This window comes from Ascaphus truei, chromosome 8, assembly GCF_040206685.1.
Source record: "Ascaphus truei isolate aAscTru1 chromosome 8, aAscTru1.hap1, whole genome shotgun sequence".
Classification (NCBI taxonomy): domain Eukaryota; kingdom Metazoa; phylum Chordata; class Amphibia; order Anura; family Ascaphidae; genus Ascaphus; species Ascaphus truei.
In genome coordinates this window covers 87734808-87754974 of record NC_134490.1, presented here as the reverse complement: position 1 = coordinate 87754974, position 20167 = coordinate 87734808, and the positions used below count along the sequence as shown (strand labels likewise).

Genomic DNA, 20167 nt, shown 5'->3' with positions numbered 1-20167 from the left:
CATTTTTTACGAAATAGAATATGAAATAGTGCAAATTGGTGCATACGTGGAGTGAAATTTAGAAAAAAAATAACGGTCAGATAATTTATAAATAAAATTCCTGCAGTCATACATGGCGAGCTATGCTGATCTTAATGCTTCTCTCCCACTACTTCCAAGGTTGTTGCAACCCCCCTCATCCTCTCATCCCACTCATCCTCTCACCCCCCTCATCCTCTCACCCCCCTCATCCTCTCACCCCCCCACATTCTCTCACCCCCCTCATCCTCACCCCCCCTCATCCTCTCACCCCCCCTCATTCTCTCACCCCCTCATTCTCTCAGCCCCCTCATCCTCTCACCCACCCCCATTCTCTCATACCCCCCTCATCCCCTCATCCCCCCCTCATCCCCCCCTCATCCCCTTATCCCCATCCTCCTCCTCTCACACCACCACCACCCTCCTCCTTCCTCACCACCCCTGTTCTTCCACCTCCTCCTCTTCTGGTATCTTACCTGTGGATCTCCTGGCAGACAGGGACACAGTGGAGCTCTTCTCTCCTCCCCCACATGTAAAGCTGGAAGGAAACTACATTTCCACGCATGCATATGGGGGAGCTGTGCACACTCCTTAGGCTGAGTCCCCAGTCAACACTGTGGCACGCGCGCCAGGCGGGGGGGGCTGCGCGTGCACAGTGCTACACTGCGATCTGCGGTCTGAGGGGAGAGAGAACGTTTGCGACGGGAGGGGGCGTGGTGGTAGGTTTGCGGGGGCGTGGCCATGACGTGAAAATAGAAAAACCAATGGTATGATACCATATAAAATGTAATAAAACAATAAAGGACTTACAGCAGTACACACACATGCTGACCGGCCCTATGAACAGGATACACTGCGCGCTAGCAGTGACGTCATCGGAGGTGGACCAGGCACTCCGAGTCGCGGCCACGAAGCGGGGACTTATGCAAGATCCTACCTCCATATGCACCGCTCCGATATCCTCTCACGCAAGCGGACGGCACATTGTATCCTGTTCATAGGGCCGGTCAGCATGTGAGTGTACTGCTGTAAGTCCTTTATTGTTTTATTACATTTTATATGGTATCATACCATTGGTATTTTCTATTTTCATTTCATTTTATGCTATTGTAAGCAACTGTGCGGAGAGGGTCAACACCATCTGGCAATCTACAGATATCCAGCCTGCACACTAGAGGGAAAGCTAAAGATACCTTTCAAGGCCCAGTATCTTCTACTTTTAAGTAAGTAGTCAGCAGCGGTGGGGGAATCGAACGATTAACCAGAGGTTACTGCGCAATGGTCGTTTTGTTTTGTATAATTACAGATTCAGATCCACCATTCAAGGGACTCTGAGAGATCGTATTCCGGACCCACAAATCATCCCTACATTCAAAGAATTGGGAATTCCATTTAAATCAGCTTTATACACCTGATAGTGCGCCAAGGACTTTTTATTTTTATTTTCCAATTTGTTTGTTTTATATTTCTCTTGTCACTGTTTGTACTAGCCTTATGGATAGGTTCGTTGTTACTCCTTAGGCAGCCACTCCCTCATTCCTTAACACCAGTCTGTGGGATCCCCTCACACCTGGTATATCTTTTATAGAAGATATAATCAGTTCACATCACTTTCATTCATTATTGTGTATTGTATAGTTTAGGTTGTCAAATAGGTTGAGCGCTAAGTATATGTTTAGTTCATTTCTCTTTTCATCACTTAGGTTAACGTTACGTTCAATAGTATAACGCTCTTTAGTGAATCTAGTCCTATGAATAAACTACAAGATACACATATGTATGCTGAAGATTGTGGTGTACAATGCATGTCACAAAGGTTAAAAACATATTGTTAGATTTTGTTTTCATTTGGAGATCTGTTTACAACCCCAGCACTTAAAATCTTCTTGTCAGTAGACTTTATCATTTGATATGGTCAAACGTGGCGATTTGCACCAGCTAATCAATTTTCAAGCAAAATCCAGACTCTGAAACAGTGTTTTCTCTCTCGCAAAAATCATATTTGCGGCTATGGAATTCAGTTTGTCTTTTACTGGGCGAACGGCTGGGGAACATTTAACACTGTTCACATTTTTCTTTGGTGAAAAAAGGGCAAATTTTGCACGGTTCACAAACTTGGGAGAAAAATTCAAACATTACCAGCATTAGTACATTGCCATGCAATGATGTTATTGAAGTTGCTTACCTGTCCCTGAGAATGGTCCAAAGCTCCCCACCGAGACAGGCTTCCATCAACATGTATAAATATTTGCTGTCCTTGAACGTTCTGTATAACCTGTTAGTGGAAAATATTATATATGTTATTCATAAACATAAAAAGTACGGCTCTTGCATTTTTAGTTTATTGAGGGCAAAGTATACAAGATTCTTGCTTTATATTCTCTCATTTATACTGTAGCTGCTAAAATAAGATTTTATTTGCACTACTAACAGATATATTTCTACTGTTAATGCAGTATTGCAGAGTATTTTGTTAAACTCACACTACTGTACTACAAGGATAACATATTATAATGTACAATACAAAGCCAATGAAAAAATACACACTGTTTGGATATAATTGCGATCATAGGTGCCAATAAAGCGTATGGTCGTGTCCCCTGTTTTAAGTTGTTTGTCACCCACTGAAGGTCTGTTCTCTAAAGAGGAACTGTTCACAAGAACAGACCTTCAAAGTTAGGGCCAGAGAGAATCCTCGCATTTCCGGGAACGGGGTTACAGCAGATCAACCATTGGTAAGGGTAGATCCAAAACTAAAGAAAGATCTCGTACTTCACTCCTGACAGGTGCAGTGGGTGACAAACAACTTAAAACAGGGGACACGACCATACGCTTTATCGGCACCTATGATCGCAATTGCCGTAAGTATAGAGAAGCCATTCAAAAACATTGGCACATCCACACCACTGATGTGGATTTGAAACAAATTTTGGGTGAAAGAGTCAATTTGGTTAGTCGCAGGGCACCCAATTTGGGTGACAGACTGGTCAATAGTCACTATACCCCCGGCAGATCCTCCACCTTCCTCACAAGGGAACATATTAATGGCTTTACACCATGCCGCTCATGCTCAGCCTGTCATCATATGCAGGCTAGCATGGATTTCTATGATTCCAAGGGACTCACAAGATATGAAATTAGGTCTAAATTAAACTGCAAGTCTAAGGCGGTAATTTATTATCTACAGTGCTCATGCCCAATGATATATATTGGAATGACAACTAGAGAATTAAGATTCCGTGTGTTAGAGCACGTCCGTAACATTTAAAAACAGTGAACGTGATTTTAAGAATGGCCGCAAACTAACTACTGTAGCAAGACATTTCAGACTCAAACATGCCTCCAATACTGATTTATTAAAAGTCTTTGCAATAGACCAGGTATTCCTGGGGATCAGGGGTGGTGATCTGGAAAGATTACTGTTACAACGTGAGTGCCGCTGGATCGTCAAATTAGAGACCCTGCTACCCTCAGGTATGAATGAATACATGGGGTATGAAATGTTCCTTTGACGATCCAGTGGCAAGCCAGCTAGAGCCTATGATTGTTGCATATCATTCTATCCTGATTTTTCATACTGTTTTTCACCTTAGTGAATCTTTTCATATATACACATATGTATATGTGTTTTGTTTGTATACATCTTGCTTGACCTTTTTCCATCTCTCCTGTTGTCTTTCCATTCCTGTTTTATCATTATACATTTTTTATCCTATCTCCCACATATCATTGTGTGCTTTTATTTTATCTATGTACTTTTAGTATCGTTTACTTACTCTCCTTTCTTGTACTCAGGCAGTTAATCGCCTTCTGAGCTGATCCCTCCAATGTAGGAGGAGCTTTGAGGCCAGCCCATTACATTACTATCTCCAGCTGTTTTCATTATCCTGATCAACCCATACGTCACAGAACATGCACCTACAAATAGTACTACCAATGGTCTACACGTTAAGCCCCTGGACGTAGCAGGTGGCGAAACGTGCGCTTCGGGGCTTGTCTGTCTCTTTAGGATGCGGTGGTGCCCTCAGCTGTGTTTCCCCCTCCGTGCTGGATCTCGCAGTCTGTGCCCCTGTCATCTTGGGAGCATGCGCAGTGGAGCGGTTGCGGTTTACTCCCTCTGAACCTAGGAACACTCTCTTGGCTGTGGATGTTTGCTACTACCTTGCTGGACTGGTCTAAGTACTTCTGTGACCCCCCTTTTGGCATTTGTCATTGTTACCTGTCATGTACATGCCTCTCTGTGTGTGCTTTATCTACAGGCTCAGCCCACATCATGTGATTTTGCTGATATTATATGTATCTATCTTTACATTTTCACCTCATACAGGGGGCCTTATTTAGGTAGCCTGGACCGGCCGGTCAGAGTGTTTTTGAGGCAAGAATTTTCTTGCCTTTACACTTTCATGTGAAGGGTTAATTCATTGTTCATGCAGTGTAGCACTGCTTTCCAGCACACATCTCCACATCCCAGGTTCAGTTTCTATTCCCCCTCATGATTTATGGTATTTGTATGTATAAGCTCATTGTTGCTTCATTCCACTTATCTTAGAGGCTCAGCATTATTTCAGCTTTGAGGACACCACTGCTCCTTTTTAATGATTTATATCTGTATGTGATTAATACATTTTGATATTTTTTGTATGCTAGAGTGCTACTTTGGGGATTCTTTTTTCTGTGTTGGTTTTCATATCATATTCATCCCCAGCACCGCCAGTAGTGGTTACCATTTACACTGCATTTAACTGGCTTTAGCACTTCTCACATTAGGTCTGTGCAGTTCTGTCTCATATATATATATATATATATATATATATATATATATATATATATATATATATATATATATATATATATATATATATATATATATATATATTTATATATATATATATATATATGCACACATACATACATACATGCATGCATGGACGCACCTTTCCCTCTAGTCCTTATCTCACTGACTCAAAGTGTCGGGAAGCTGGCAACGGGTGTTCCGGAAGATTTATAGTGACACTTGTGGGTTTAACCATACTATTAACTTGAACAATATAACTGGCCAAAAGTGGGAAAGGTACTTGTCAACATGCAAATGAGGCCGGCATGGCAAGTAAGGCCTCAAACCCCATGTATAAAACGCACCAAAAAGCAATGGGCGTAATTCTATGGAGGCTGGGTTGTCCCTGGGTTGACAGCATTTAGGAAGAAAGCATGATGGCATAGGGTGCTAATTGCTAAGAATCCCCAGAGGCTAAATAAAAGCCGTCATTCAAACCTAAATCTGGCTACCTACAACTGCTGGACTCTCTCCAGTGAAGCAGCACTGCAAGAACTGAAAGACAAACTTGAAAAGATTAAATGGGATATTGTTGGCCTTAGGGAAGTTAGAATAAACTATTAAGGCCTCAATAAGCTCAAAAGCAGACACCTATTATATTACAGAGGTAATGATAATGGAAGCATCAGTGGAGTAGGCTTCATCGTTAAAAAGAGATGGAGTAACAACATGGTGGAGTATGAAAGCTCATCAGAAAGAGCAGCCAGAATTATAATTCAGTTGACAAAGAGATGCAGGCTTCAAATAATCCAAGTATATGCTCCAACCTCAAGCCACACAAATAATGAAGTGAAAGACTTCTACCATGAAATCAACCAACTTAACAACAAAGGAAATTGTCACCTCAAGATCGTTATGAGAGATTTCAATTCAAAGATTGGTGCCCTTCAGGAAGACCAAGCGTCAGTTGGTAAGTATGGTTACGGTAACAGATATTAAATTGTTATGTTTGTTATACTGATCCTTGGTGCTCTGTGTGTGCATTTTCTTCTATTTGTCTTTTTTGAGATCCCTCTTTTTGGGGGTAATCAATTCTAGCAGCGTTTGGGGAGTGGCTCCAGTGTGTGTAGCTGCAAGGGGATCTTTCCAGTAGAAATTATAGGACAGCTCGAGTGCAGATTTCTTGTTTATGACTTTCGGTTAGAGTAAATTACATTTTTGACTTCATTGGATCCATTCCATGTCCATTTCCTATTTGGATTCTTCTTGAAGAGTGAGTTCATGATGTAGAAGTTTTCACATTCTGCAAATTCTACCAATCTGCCCCCACGTTCATTCCTGTTACCGTAACCATATATTCACCAATATTGTTATATTTTTAATACTGATCCTAGGTGCTTTGTGTGAGCATTTTCTTCTATTTACTATAACTTAACTAACAAGAAACACTTGATTGAAGACTGCACAGTCCTTAACCGTTTTCATACAAGGAGTGATCACAGATTAGTTTGGTGAAAATTACATCTAAATGCGAAGTTGGATAGAAAAAAATATTAAAAAGACAAAAACAATGTACATTAACCTCAAGAGAATTTCCACTAGAAGTGAAAAATTGCTTCAGCATGCTCACAATTCCTGGAGCACTTTAACAATCAATTATGAAGAAAGTATGAATATTATAGTTGAAAGCAGAGAGAAAAACTGGATTAATCGCCAACAAAACACAGGTTCAGAAAATATCTGATGAGACAAAACAATTAATGAGGAGACAACAAGAAATTAAAGAATCTCAAGATGCAAGAATAAGAATTGAATATGTAGAGCTGTGCAAGATATTCCGCAAACGTATAACTAAAGATGATAGAAAATGTATCTGTGCTAAGGTGAAGAAGACTATTGAAGATAATAAAAGAAGACTATTGAAGATAATAAAAGCTTAAAGAAAAAATTATGGTTGTCTCAATATGGGCGATTTTCCTTTTTTCAGATTTTTAAAGTGAAACTTTTATGCTTGCACCTACAGTACCATATGAAAATTTCCCTTGGAGTAAATTGCCTTGATGGTGACTGAAGTGAATTCCTGGAGGTGACGTCACTGCTGGCAAAGAGGCCGTCGGCGACGTCAGTGCTGGCAGCTCTGCGCGCATGCGCAGAAGCCTCCCGCGCTCGGCGTGCATGCGCAGAGGCCTGACGTGCATGGCGCGCATCCACAGAGGCCTCCCACACTCGGCGCACATGTACATAGGTTTTTGCCAAGCATGGTGTGCATGTGCAGTGGCCTTCTGCGCTCGGCGGGCATGGCACGCATGCGCAGAGGCCTCCAGCACTCGTTACGCGCAGCACACATGCACAGGCCTCCTGTGCTTGACGCGCATGCGCAGAGGACTCCACAGCAGCAGTTTAGGGCAACACACACACACAGAGACACACACACAGAGACACACACACAGAGATACGCACACAAGGAATTCAGTTAGTATAAATATAGAAGTGCAAATAGCTAAAACAGGGGGTGTGTGCTGAACACGCGTTCTAAGTCACACTTCTTTGCGTTTTGTCACTGAAATTGTGTTTTGATTTTTCATTGAAACATCACCATCACAAATACAATTTCTGTGACAAAACAGTGACAAAAGACAAAGAAGTTTCACTTAAAATGCGCGTGCTCGGCACACACACCCTTTCTTTTTTTATCATTGACAATCCAATTCGCGAATTCCGCAATCCATTGGTGGATTGTAGAATACAATCCGGGGCTTTCAGAATCCGTTGGAGGATTCTTAAATATTCAGATCGATGACTCCGCGGATTGGATTCTACAAATCCGTCAACAGATTGTATCCAATGGCGGCTTTTAATTAATCCGCACGAATTGAAACTTGAACAATCCGCCGACAGATTTTACACCACGGAACGGATTTTGAATGGACGGCTCGGGAAATTCGGGAAATGGATTTTGACAGTCTCTCCCTTCTCTAGTAATGGGTGCCTATTCCCCAACGGAAGTAACGTAAAAAGTTACGTAAATTGCATACCTTCCCTTGCACTTAAAAAAAATGCTTCTATCAACGCGCATTACTGCTCGCTATTGGAATATGGCAATAATGGCCACTACATCTTTATGTAATAATTTATCGCCCTTAGTGTTGTTCTAGACCGTTAGCTGGTTATTCACCTGTGTTTATAGAAACATGTTGTTATGCCCTCACAAGATTATTTAATTTCGAGACACAATGGGCCACATTTCCTAAGTGGTGATACTCTATACAGCGGTGCGCAAACTGTGGGGCGCGACCCCCAGGGGGGGCGCGACACTGCCGACGGGGGCGCGGGGTTTACAGAGGCCCCGCGCGCTTCCCGAAGGCACTTAAATTAAGTGCCGGGGGAGCTGCAGGGCCTCTGTAAACCTAACTTACCGTGGCTCCGGCGGCTTCCTCCCTGTGTCGCCATGGCAACGCGGCGTCAAAATGACGCTGCGAGGTCATATGACGTCACGTTGCTATGGCAACGTGACGTCATTACGCCGGAGCGCGGGTAAGTTGGGGTTGGGAGGGGGGCGCGAGAGTGAGGGGACAGCCGGCAGGGGGGCGCAGGGAAAAAAGTTTGCGCCCCCCTGCTCTATAAGACACATTAGTTTTTATGTGCTCGAAGAGTTCTTCTGGCACTGGGATGTATCTAGTGGTGAAACAATAATTTGTAAATATGACTCAAATGCATATATTGAAGGTTAAAACATCTCCCATTTAACTCCAGTTTTTCCTTCGGTGGCTCTACGTTGAGGTTGAACTCTTTTCAGAAGGTAATGGCCTCACCTTACAATGAAGTCAGAGTGAGCCCCTTGCATTATCTGCTTTTCTGATCGGATGTGTTCCTGCTGCCTTGTGTCCACTATGTGTCGTTTTTTCAGAATCTTCATTGCAAACGTTTTTGATTCTTCACTTTTCAACTGGACCTGAGATGAAGAACAGAGGGAAGTAAGCACAATATGCAGTTTGAGGATTGTAAAACATTTATTTAAGATAATTTTGAATGTAGCAGAAACATATCAATGGCCTATATCTCCTAAGATACATAATGTGGTAACTCAGCCACTGTGCAGGGTATTTTCTCCCACATGAAAGGCAGGAAACGTGTGGTTTGCTTAACAGGTTTATTATAAACACGAAAAAAACAAGAGCAAAAAAAAAAACCTAACTCCTCTCTGGAGCACTAACACTTTGTTAGAAACTGTCTACAAGCTAGGAGCTAAGCTCTTTCCCAGCCCAGAGCCCTGTACCTGTGCAGATGCATCTCTCTCTCTCTCTCCCTCTGCCTCCCTCCCCCCCAATTGACTAGTCCCCATGTGAGGAGAAAGGGTGCTATCCTAGGAAGGTCCTGGGTCCTAAATACCTCCCTTCAAGCACTTCACCTTTCGGTAATCACAGTACGTATGGACATGGCTGTGCATTATTTTACGAAAGGTTTAACACTTAAATAATGCAGCGATAACACTCATTTTATTGCACCAATGTGTGGGCTAAATTTATCAGAATCACTTATTATGATGCACATGAGGATACATTTCCCAATGACATATGAAAGAATGTTAAATTTAACGACTGCTTATAAAATATGTGTGTAAAAGTGATATTCACTGTACCAGGCGATATTAAATACCACCCAAAAATATTGCCAAGTTGTATCCCCTACCCCAGACTGGCGCTAGGCTGATCTTGTCTATGTATTGAAAGGCCACTATAGACATAGTGTAGAACAGGGAAGAAACACGAAGCACCAAGTCCAGCTGTAGAATAGCAATAACACCAACAGGGATACGTACCAAAAATAAGCTATGTATTAGGATCCAGGCAAAGTAACAAACACACCTACGCGTTTCGGACCTCTACAGTCCTTTATCAAGGTGACCTTGATAAAGGACTGTAGAGGTCCGAAACGCGTAGGTGTGTTTGTTACTTTGCCTGGATCCTAATAAATAGCTTATTTTTGGTACGTATCCCTGTTGGTGTTATTGCTATTCTACAGCTGGACTTGGTGCTTCGTGTTTCTTCCCTGTTCTACATTCTGACTACCGCATACGGATGCACATTCAACCCTGGACACTGGAACCCAACTGGACTTACTGCTTATGGTGGATGAAGATTCCCAAGTGAGTTCGTTCCATTTTGCCCTTATTACAATACAGTTTGTCATAGGATGTTTCATCTACCGGTCACCTGCAGGTGTCATTGACATTTCCTTACTACCTGGTCTGTGGGATTGTCATTACCGGGCTACATTCCTAGAGACACTATATATATATATTCATTCAAGGGTTGTTTTCCTGTTATCCATTCAATTGGCTTAAGTATTGTCTTGAGAGCACCACACACATTTTTTTGACACTATAGACATAGGCAAGATAAAACAAGCCAACCTACAATGGATGATAAAAATACATAATATTAAGAATTGCAAGTGGCGAGCTAGTCATGTCAACCCTTGATTTGTTGGCTACTGTGGCTACTAAAGGCTTAATATTTGCACATACGGATATTATGGTTATTTGCAGTGTTCGACAATTCATTATAACTACACGCCTGTGGCGGGTGGATTTTGGCCGCTGGGGAGTAGTTGCTGCGGCTCTATGAATTCCCCTGCTCACGCCAATTTTAATATTTTTTTTTAATAGTTTTTTTAATAAATAAATAAATAATCCCCCTCCCTGATTGGGTTAACGCGGGGAAGAGGGCCGGCAGGCAGTGCTGGGTTAGCCCCCTTTCCCCGATCTCCTCTCCCTCCTGATCTCCTCCCCTCCCTGCCCTGGGGTGTCCGCCACCTGGGATGCGGGAGATGGGGGGAGGGTTGTGTTGCGCGGCTGTGCACGTGGGTGGGGTGGTTGAGGTTCCCGCTCCCATGCTGCCCTTTCCCGTGTGCTGCCCGCTCCCATGCGCTCCCCTCCCGTGCGGCCCCCTCCCGTGTGCTGCCCGCTCCCGTGTGCTGCTTCCTCCCGTGTGCTGCCCCCTCCCGTGTGCTGCCCCCTCCCGTGTGCTGCTTCCTCCCGTGTGCTGCTTCCTCCCGTGTGCTGCCCCCTCCCGTGTGCTGCCCTTTCCCGTGTGCTGCCCCCTCCCGTGTGCTGCCCTTTCCCGTGTGCTGCCCTCTCCCGTGTGCTGCCCCCTCTCGTGTGCTGCCCTTTCCCGTGTGCTGCCCCCTCCCATGTGCTGCCCCCTCCCGTGTGCTGCCCTTTCCCGTGTGCTGCCCTTTCCCGTGTGCTGCCCCCTCCCTTGTGCTGCTCCCTCCCGTGTGCTGCCCCCTCACGTGTGCTGCCCCCTCACGTGTGCTGCCCCCTCCCGTGCGCTGCCCCCTCCCGTGCGCTGCCCCCTCCCGTGCGCTGCCCCCTCCCGTGTGCTGCCTCCTCCCGTGCGCTGCCTCCTCCCGTGCGCTGCCCCCTCCCGTGCGCTGCCCCCTCCCGTGCGCTACTCCCTCCCGTGTGCTGCCTCCTCCCGTGTGCTGCCTCCTCCCGTGTGCTGCTTCCTCCCGTGTGCTGCCTCCTCCCGTGCGCTGCCCCCTCCCATGTGCTGCCCCCTCCTGTGTGCTACCCCCTCCCGTGTGCTGCCCCCTCCCGTGTGCTGCTTCCTCCCGTGTGCTGCCTCCTCCCGTGTGCTGCCTCCTCCCGTGTGCTGCCCTTTCCCGTGTGCTGCTTCCTCCCATGTGCTGCCCCCTCCCATGTGCTGCCCCCTCCCATGTGCTGCCTCCTCCCGTGTGCTGCTCCCTCCCGTGTGCTGCCTCCTCCCGTGTGCTGCCTCCTCCCGTGTGCTGCTTCCTCCCGTGTGCTGCTTCCTCCCGTGTGCTGCTTCCTCCCATGTGCTGCTTCCTCCCATGTGCTGCCCCCCTCCCGTTTGGCCCGCTCCAGTGGTTGCACGGGGTGGGAGGCTTCCCCCGTCCCCCTCCACAAACGCGACCAAGAGCCGGGAGCAAGATGGCCGACACTGCTCCGTGAGGGAGGGTGAGGTGCCTGTGTTCCTCCGGAGCTGACACCGGCTCAGGGGAACCCCGAGGAGAGGCATCATCTGCTCCGGAGATATGGGGTGAGTGATGTCATCAGCCCACCAACATTTAAAGCACCACTGTGTGTGTGTGTGTGTGTGTGTGTGTGTGTGTCTACCCAGTCAGTCAGTCACATACCCAGTCAGTCAGTCACCTACCCACCCAGTCAGTCACCTTCTCACCCACCCAGTCAGTCACCTACCCACCCAGTCAGTCACCTACCCACCCAGTCAGTCAGTCACCTACCCACCCAGTCAGTCAGTCACCTTCCCACCCACCCAGTCAGTCACCTACCCACCCAGTCAGTCACCTACCCACCCAGTCAGTCACCTACTCACCCAGTCAGTCAGTCACCTTCCCACCCACCCAGTCAGTCAGTCACCCACCCAGTCAGTCAGTCACCCACCAGTCAGTCAGTCAGTCACCTACCCAGTCAGTCAGTCAGTCACCTACCCAGTCAGTCAGTCAGTCAGTCACCTACCCACCCAGTCAGTCAGTCACCTTCCCACCCACCCAGTCAGTCACCTACCCACCCACCCAGTCAGTCAGTCAGTCACCCACCCAGTCAGTCAGTCACCCACCCAGTCAGTCAGTCACCTACCCAGTCAGTCAGTCAGTCACCTACCCAGTCAGTCAGTCAGTCACCTACCCAGTCAGTCAGTCTCCTACCCAGTCAGTCACCTACCCAGTCAGTCAGTCTCCCTCTCTCCCCCACTCTCTCTCTCTCTCTCTTCCCCACTCTCTCCCTCTCCCCCACTCTCTCCCTCTCCCCCACTCTCTCCCTCTCCCCCACTCTCTCCCTCTCCCCCACTCTCTCTCTCTCCCCCACTCTCTCTCTCTCCCCCACTCTCTCCCTCTCCCCCACTTTCTCCCTCTCCCCCACTCTCTCCCTCTCCCCCACACTCTCTCCCTCCCTCTCCCCACACTCTCTCTCTCTTTCCCCACCCACACTCTCTCTCTCTCCCCCCCAAACTCTCTCTCTCCCCCCCCCCACACTCACTCTCCCCCACACTCTCTCTCTCCCCCCACTCTCTCTCCCCCCACACTCTCTCTCTCCCCCCACACTCTCTCTCTCCCCCCCCACACTCTCTCTCTCCCCCCCACACTCTCTCTCTCCCCCCCCACACTCTCTCCCCCCCCCCCACACTCTCTCTCTCCCCCACACTCTCTCTCTCCCCCCACACTCTCTCTCTCCCCCCACACTCTCTCTCTCCCCCCACGCACTCTCTCTCCCCCCACACTCTCTCTCTCTCCCCCACACTCTCTCTCTCCCCCACACTCTCTCACACTCTGGATCTGGATCTCTTATTTACCCTATATATCTTAACTGCCCTATACTACACCGAAATAACCTATACTGCTTTCTTCCAGATCTGACTCAAGCTTCACACGGAAGACATCGGAACCCCCCTAACCCAGAAGACAGTTAGGGAACACATCCCCTCCAATGTATAACATTGCGGGAATGAGGGTACCTGTACATTGAGGGACTGCGGATCAGGTAAGATCCCAGGTGGGATTGCTGCTTTAGATATTGTGAAGCGGGGACGTCCAGACACTGGTTAAGGGGTTCAGGAAACTAGTCATTCACACCTGGCTTTTATTTCTAGATCCAACATTTACAAACACACACACACGTAACAAGGACTAATTGTAGTATAATGTAATACAATAAATACATTTGTCAAAAACGAATGTTCTGACTAGGAATTTATTAAATGTATTTTATTTATATATTTTATTTTAAAGCGGGGTTGGGGGCGGGACTATTGGCGGAGTTGGGGGCGGGACTAGGGGCGGAGTTGGGGGCGGGACTAGGTGGCGAGTAGATTTTTTGGTTGGGCGAGTAGATTTTTGGGTGATTTGTCGAACACTGGTTATTTGAACAGTAGGTCAACTCCTTTGGTCCCTGGAGACATTCCTTTTCAAAGCATTAGTGGCTCAAGGCATCAAAGGGAGTTAAAAAAAAATTCTACTATAGGTTTTTGTTAAAAAGCCTATTACATAACCCTTTGGTAGAAAAGTGTGATATCGCAAAGTGCCTTTTCTCACCCCTTCCATCCCACACACACAATTGTATACCAGCATGAAATTACAGTAGTTTCAATATCACAATTCACGTATGAATACGTCATTCTTACTAAATACGGAGGCCTTCAAAACAAAATCCCAATATTTTATCATTCACATTTTCTTACGCAGCAATATCCACCTTTAGTAAAGTTAGATCACTGGCAAATCAATGGCCAGATGGGTAAGAATTGAGTCTATTAAAGGTTTTGTATCGATGATAACTTTCTACTTTAATCTTGGCTATTTTCATGGCTAAATCGTATTATATATATATTAAATAAAAATGTCACTGGTGAGCGCCTGCACATGTCTCAGACAGGTCTGCAACCCTGACTTTCCCCATTATCTCATGAGAAGCTGGTACGTGGGTATAAGTAGATAGTTGAAAAAAGTGACAAAACCCCTTCACCGTACAGTGTACAGCAATTAAAAATATCACTTGGGTGCATTTTCATATCTTTGACAGGTCTGTAACCCTGCCTTTCTCCATTATTTCTTAGCATACAATGCTTTTACTGCAGCCAGGGATTCTGGGAAATTACATGCAAATGACCACACACCTTTTGCTTCATGTGCATTTTAACATGGACTCCTATAAGAAGGAATAATTAGGAATATGCTTGCCGTGTTACCCAGCTTTTCAGCACAGCCTGGGTTAAAGAAGTACATAGCCAATAAAACCTACTCACCGACAGCTGTTTCAACCTTTTGGGTGTCAGTGTGAGGATGGTTATACTGGCTTTGCATATACACCTTAATATAGTGGCATTTAATAGACCTTAGAATACAAGGAATTACAAAGCAGTAAGTGTGTCAAACATGAAAGCGTCAACACATAATTAACAATGCACATCTGTTCATTTAAATAGATGTAAGAACTCCATGTACTGTGCGTTAACAACACATCACTATATTAAAGAGGGATCTAAAGCATTTTTTATTGAATTTCTCCCACATTTAGCCACACTATTATCCTGTAATCAAATATTGTGCAAGTAATTTCCTAATGGTACCTCAATTATTCAATGCAGAAAAATACATAATTTAAACAATAACGTTTATTAACAGAGAGAGAGAGACAATAAAATATATTCTGTTGATCATGACCTGCAGCCATCTGGCTAGATTAATCTGTTGTTTGTCAGATGATCTCAGGGGGCTGAAATCTGTAGCCCTCATTTTGAATACAAGATCTCATTAAGTACAGGGAAACTTAAGATCATCAGAACATAGCAGGTGTCCTCACCAAACCCAGATGAACATGTCTGGAAAATTAAAAGCAAACCTGCAGTTTAGATGAGTTAAATCTAGCTGACCATATGGGAGCAGGTTTCTGAGAAATGACACTCTGCTGTTACAGTTTCCTTTTCTTGGGATGTAGTTATCGGTTCCCATAATGAAGAGTGTAAAACCTTTCAGTTATAAAATAGTGCCACGGTTACAGTTCGGAAAGAGATGACATAATCAGTTATTATATGACCACACCGTATCAAGAAACAACAGTGAGCAGCTTACTTCAGGGGAATATACTGTATTAGAATGACTTTTAGATATAACCTCATTTGTGATCAGACAATAAGGTTTAACTACTGTATGTTGAACAAGACATTTGTTTATTTCCCTACAACTACAAGTGATATTTTTATAGAATATCGTTTTTCCCAGACACTAAGGGGCTTATGCAATAAAATGCGGGACAGCGGTGTGGAAACTCCCAGAAGTGCAGAAATTGAGCTATTGCACTTTATTGAATAAGCCTCTACATTTCCAACATATTAATTTGTTAAAAAAAAAAGAAAGAAGAATCAAACCTGAAAAATGATATTCTATGTCTTTATAATCTAATTAAGTTAACAAGGTATATCATAATACTAATTAGTATACTACAATAATATGCCCTAACACAGCAGTGTGAGAGATTTTTTTTGGGGGGGGGGGGGGGCGGGCGATTGCAGATGTCCTGCGCTCTTCTCCAAGGCATTTAAATTAAATGCCGGGGGACCGCGCAAGGCCTCTGCAACCTCTACTCACCGAGATTCATCCGGTTTCAGGACGCGTGACCATGGCAACCATATCGGGGGCATGCGATGTCATGGTTGCCATGGTAACGTGACGACAAATGACGCCGCGCGAGTTAAGGCGGGGGGGCGCAACAACGGAGGAGAGCAGGTAGGGGGGGCGCACCAAAAAAAAGTTTGCGCGCCCCTGCCCTAACATATTGTACAAACGAGAATAAATAAACCATAGCAAAATGCAATGACAAGATAACACATGCTTATAAAAATTATAACATATAGATAAATAAGAAAATAATTGCTCAGTGCATTTTAGAATAAAATAACTCCACCAATATTGCTAGTCAGCTTTGTATGATTCAATAGTATTAGAATATATTTAGTTTTTTTTATTGTGAGTGGGTATTGTCTCCCCCTTTAAGTTTTATTATAAGTGTCTGTTTGTCCTTTTTAGAAAGATCTCACTGCTATTCTCTCAGTTGTTAAGATATTGTTTTCATACAAGACAAAAAAAAAATATTTGATAATGTATTTTTTGCTGTTACATTGCAATAAAAATCTGAGTTAAAAAAAAAAAAAAAAAGAATATATTTTGTTTAGTAACAGCAAGATTGACAAAATAAGCTTGTCTCAAACTCACACAATTTCAAAGCTCTCTGCATCACTTGCAATACATGGCAGGATAAAGCATTCAGTATTATTAAAGATTTTTCAAATACTATGGTACAGCATAGTGATTAACCCGTTAACTACCAAAATATATTACTACATTACTACATAATCCCTTTCCGTTGTTGCACTGAACAGAAGTTGAAGTTCTCGAATGGCCAGAAATCATATGATGTCACGAGGAATTGTGACCTTCCTTAAATATCACAAGGGCAACCAACAGGTTTAATAGTAAAAGTGACCCCATTATTTTATATGACTATTATATGCAGCTTAAGGACATCCACGGAGGATCTGACAACAAGGCAACCACTTCGTTCAGGGTTTCCCTACTCAACTCAGATAACATTTGGCATTTATTACAGAGGACTGCATGTCTGAGTCACGCAGCAACCACATCAGGGATAACCTTTCAACAGATTAGCAAACTAAATCCAGATCAGCATCTTATAAATAGAATGTACCTTCTAAAAACCGGGGTCACGTGCTACATTTATAGTGTCATAACAAAATGTGCTTTCCTAGAATGCAATTTCAGCCGTTAGTGGGGGAAAATAGAGCCTGACATTTAACATTTCGAAGGCATTTAAAAAATGTTAATTATGGAACATTTTGGAGGTATAATTTTTAAATCCTTGATCCCAGCTAAATATTTCAAACTATACCTCATGCAATGCAATACATCTTGATAAAGTATAAGATATGATGTCTAAACGGTCTATGGCCAGTAGTCACTATGCTGCGATGCAGGGGAGCACTCCCCCCACACCATAATCATAGTGAATCCTGGGACTATGTACAGTATCAAGGCAAAAATTGTGGTGCCTTTATACCATGTCTTCTGAGCTTAATTCCTCTTACTTCGCTTAAAAAATAAAGAGGAAATGTTTTTAAAATAGAAGTCAGGACTGATCTGGGTTTATAACCTTGGTATGGTGGGAAAGCTTATCATATATTAGCCATATAATGTAACAAACATAATTGTAATTACATATTGAAATGGATATGCAGACTTTTATGCAGCATGATATATATATATATATATATATATATATATATATATATAAAACTGAAAAATTGTTTGTGTGTGGGTTTGTGTGGTTGCCGATTGGTTAGCGGCGGCTCACGCTGTGATTGGCCTGCGGGGTGGGGTGACGTCACAAACAGGGCTACGCACATCCTCACCCTCAAATTCTCCTCACACCGCGAACCGCCAGTTACCTTCACGCCTAACACAGTCCACCCGCCGTGCTTCACTCCCTCCACCCGCCACGCTGCCTCACACCCTCCACCCGGTCAACCGGAGACCCGCTGCCTCACATCCTCCACCCGCCTCACACCCTCCACCCGGACAACCGCCGCCTCACGCGCCCTCCACCCTCCCACCCTAGCGGGAGACCCGACGCCTCACACCCTCCACCCGCTGCGCCTCACCTCCACCTGCCATGCCTCACCCCCACGGCGCCTGACACACTACACCCACCCCGCCGCCTCACGCACCCTCCACCCTCCCACCCTAGCGGGAGACCCGCTGTTCACACCCTCCCCCTGCCGACTCACACCCTCCACCCGCCACGAGAGTGATGTGCGGTGCAGGGGGGTGAGAGTGATGTGAGGTGCAGGGGGGAGAGTGAGGTGCGGGGGGAGAGTGAGGTGCGGGGGGGCGGAAGTGATGTGAGGTGCCGGGGGGGAGAGTGATGTGAGGTGCAGGGGGGAGAGTCATGTGAGGTGCAGGGGGGGATGATGTGAGGTGCAGGGGGGAAAGTGATGTTAGGTGCAGGGGGGAGAGTGATGTGAGGTGCAGGGGGGGAGAGTGATGTGAGGTGCAGGGGGGAGAGTGATGTGAGGTGCAGGGGGGGAGAGTGAGGGCAGGGAGGGGAAGGGGGAGAGAGAGAGGTGAATGGGGAGAAAGAGAAGGGAGCGGGAAAATTCAATCCTGGGCAACGCTGGGGATATATCAGCTAGTAAGTAATAAAAAAGGGTTAATAATGATGAAATGTTGAGTTTTAGTGGATTTGGATGTGTGCTGTTCGTTGTGTTGTGTTTTTTGCTATTAAATTATTTTACAGCGTTGGAAGTGGCTAAGCTGATTTTCTCTTCTCCCTCTACCACATGCCCTATCGATCGTATTCCCTTACACTTTACCAGAACTCTTACTCCTTAGTCCCCATGCCCTCCTGGACCCTTTACAATCTGGCTTTTGCACAGCTCACTCAACAGAAACTGTGCTCACTAAATCCTGCTCGATCTCTCTGCTGTCTTTGATACTCACGACCACCCTCTTATCCTTCAAATTCTCTACTCCCTTGGTATCTGCAACAAAGCTCTACCCTGGTTCTCATCATACCTCTCCCATTACACATTTTCAGTCTGTGTTGTTAACATGTCTTCGTCTCCTGTTGGTGTACCTCAGGGCTCTGTGCGGGACTCTCCTTTTCTTTCTTTACACACTATCACTTTGTGACCTCGTCAACTCTTTTGGCCTTGGGTTTCATCTCTATGCAGATGATATGCACATATATCTATCCACCCTGACCCTCACACCTACAATCCTGTCCCAAGTCTCTGATTGCCTCCTGGCTATATCCTCATGGACGGCACTCCGCTGCCTTAAACTTAATATGGCTAAAACGGAGTTTCCCATATTTCCCCCTAAATGTGGCCCAATATTCCCTTTTTACATCACCTTAAATGGTTCTCACCAAAGCAGTCTAGGCGTGACATTTGACTCCTCCCTTTCCTTCTCCATTCACATTCAGGACATAGCTAAAATGTGTCGCTTTTTCCTCTGTAATATTTTGCTAAGATCTGCCCTTTCCTCTGTCAAGCTACAGCTAAAACTCTACTGCGGGCCCTTATCCTCTCCCGTCTGGATAATTGTAACATACTACTATTGATAGTAATAAAAGTTCAGTCCGCGCTCTGGCTCTTTAAACCTGGAATGTTGATCCCTCTCTGTTCTTTTGCTGCTCTCGTGTTTTGAGGTGTCTCCCCCACCTCCAAATGTGGATTCCACCGGAAGACTCCGACGGCGATCCCAATGTCAGCAAAAGAGAAAAAACACAAAAGCGCACCAAGATGAGAGATGTAATATATATTACCTTAAATAAAAATAGTAATAACTTACATATAAAAATTCTTTAATGATCCCCGATCAGGCGAAGAAATTTACTTTGGTAAACGAAACGCGTCGCGACTATTGTGGCTGGCGGTTTCATTATCTACCACCAGTACACATTCAAGTGTATCGTCTTTGCTCGTTCCCGATCGTTTCTACGTTATCAGAAACGGACAGGCATCCTAAGGACACCTATAGAGGGCTCCGGTTCCTGCGCATGCGTGCTACACTCCCCACCACGCTATTACACGTGGAGGATAGGAGACACAACGGAGACAGCCCCAGCGCGCAGGACTGATCTCCCAGGACTGAGACTGCCCATATATTCCCTATGTGATGCCCTACTCCTGTGATTAACGTCAGAATCGGGGATCATTAAAGAATTTTTATATGTAAGTTATTACTATTTTTATTTAAGGTAATATATATTACATCTCTCATCTTGGTGCGCTTTTGTGTTTTTTCTCTTATACTGCT

General features: G+C 45.1%; 1 protein-coding gene across 6 annotated transcripts in view; it reads right to left on the bottom strand.

The window, feature by feature from the left end:
• Positions 1-20167, bottom strand: part of PRKG1 (protein kinase cGMP-dependent 1) — a 1423135-nt gene that overhangs the window by 31987 nt on the left and 1370981 nt on the right. For all 6 annotated transcript variants that reach the window (XM_075612928.1, XM_075612930.1, XM_075612925.1 and 3 more), the window contains exons 11-12: positions 8605-8744; positions 2204-2293 (exon numbers count right to left, since the gene is read on the bottom strand). In XM_075612928.1, coding sequence (XP_075469043.1) covers positions 2204-2293; positions 8605-8744 — 230 coding nt within the window. The remainder of the gene's footprint in view (positions 1-2203; positions 2294-8604; positions 8745-20167) is intronic.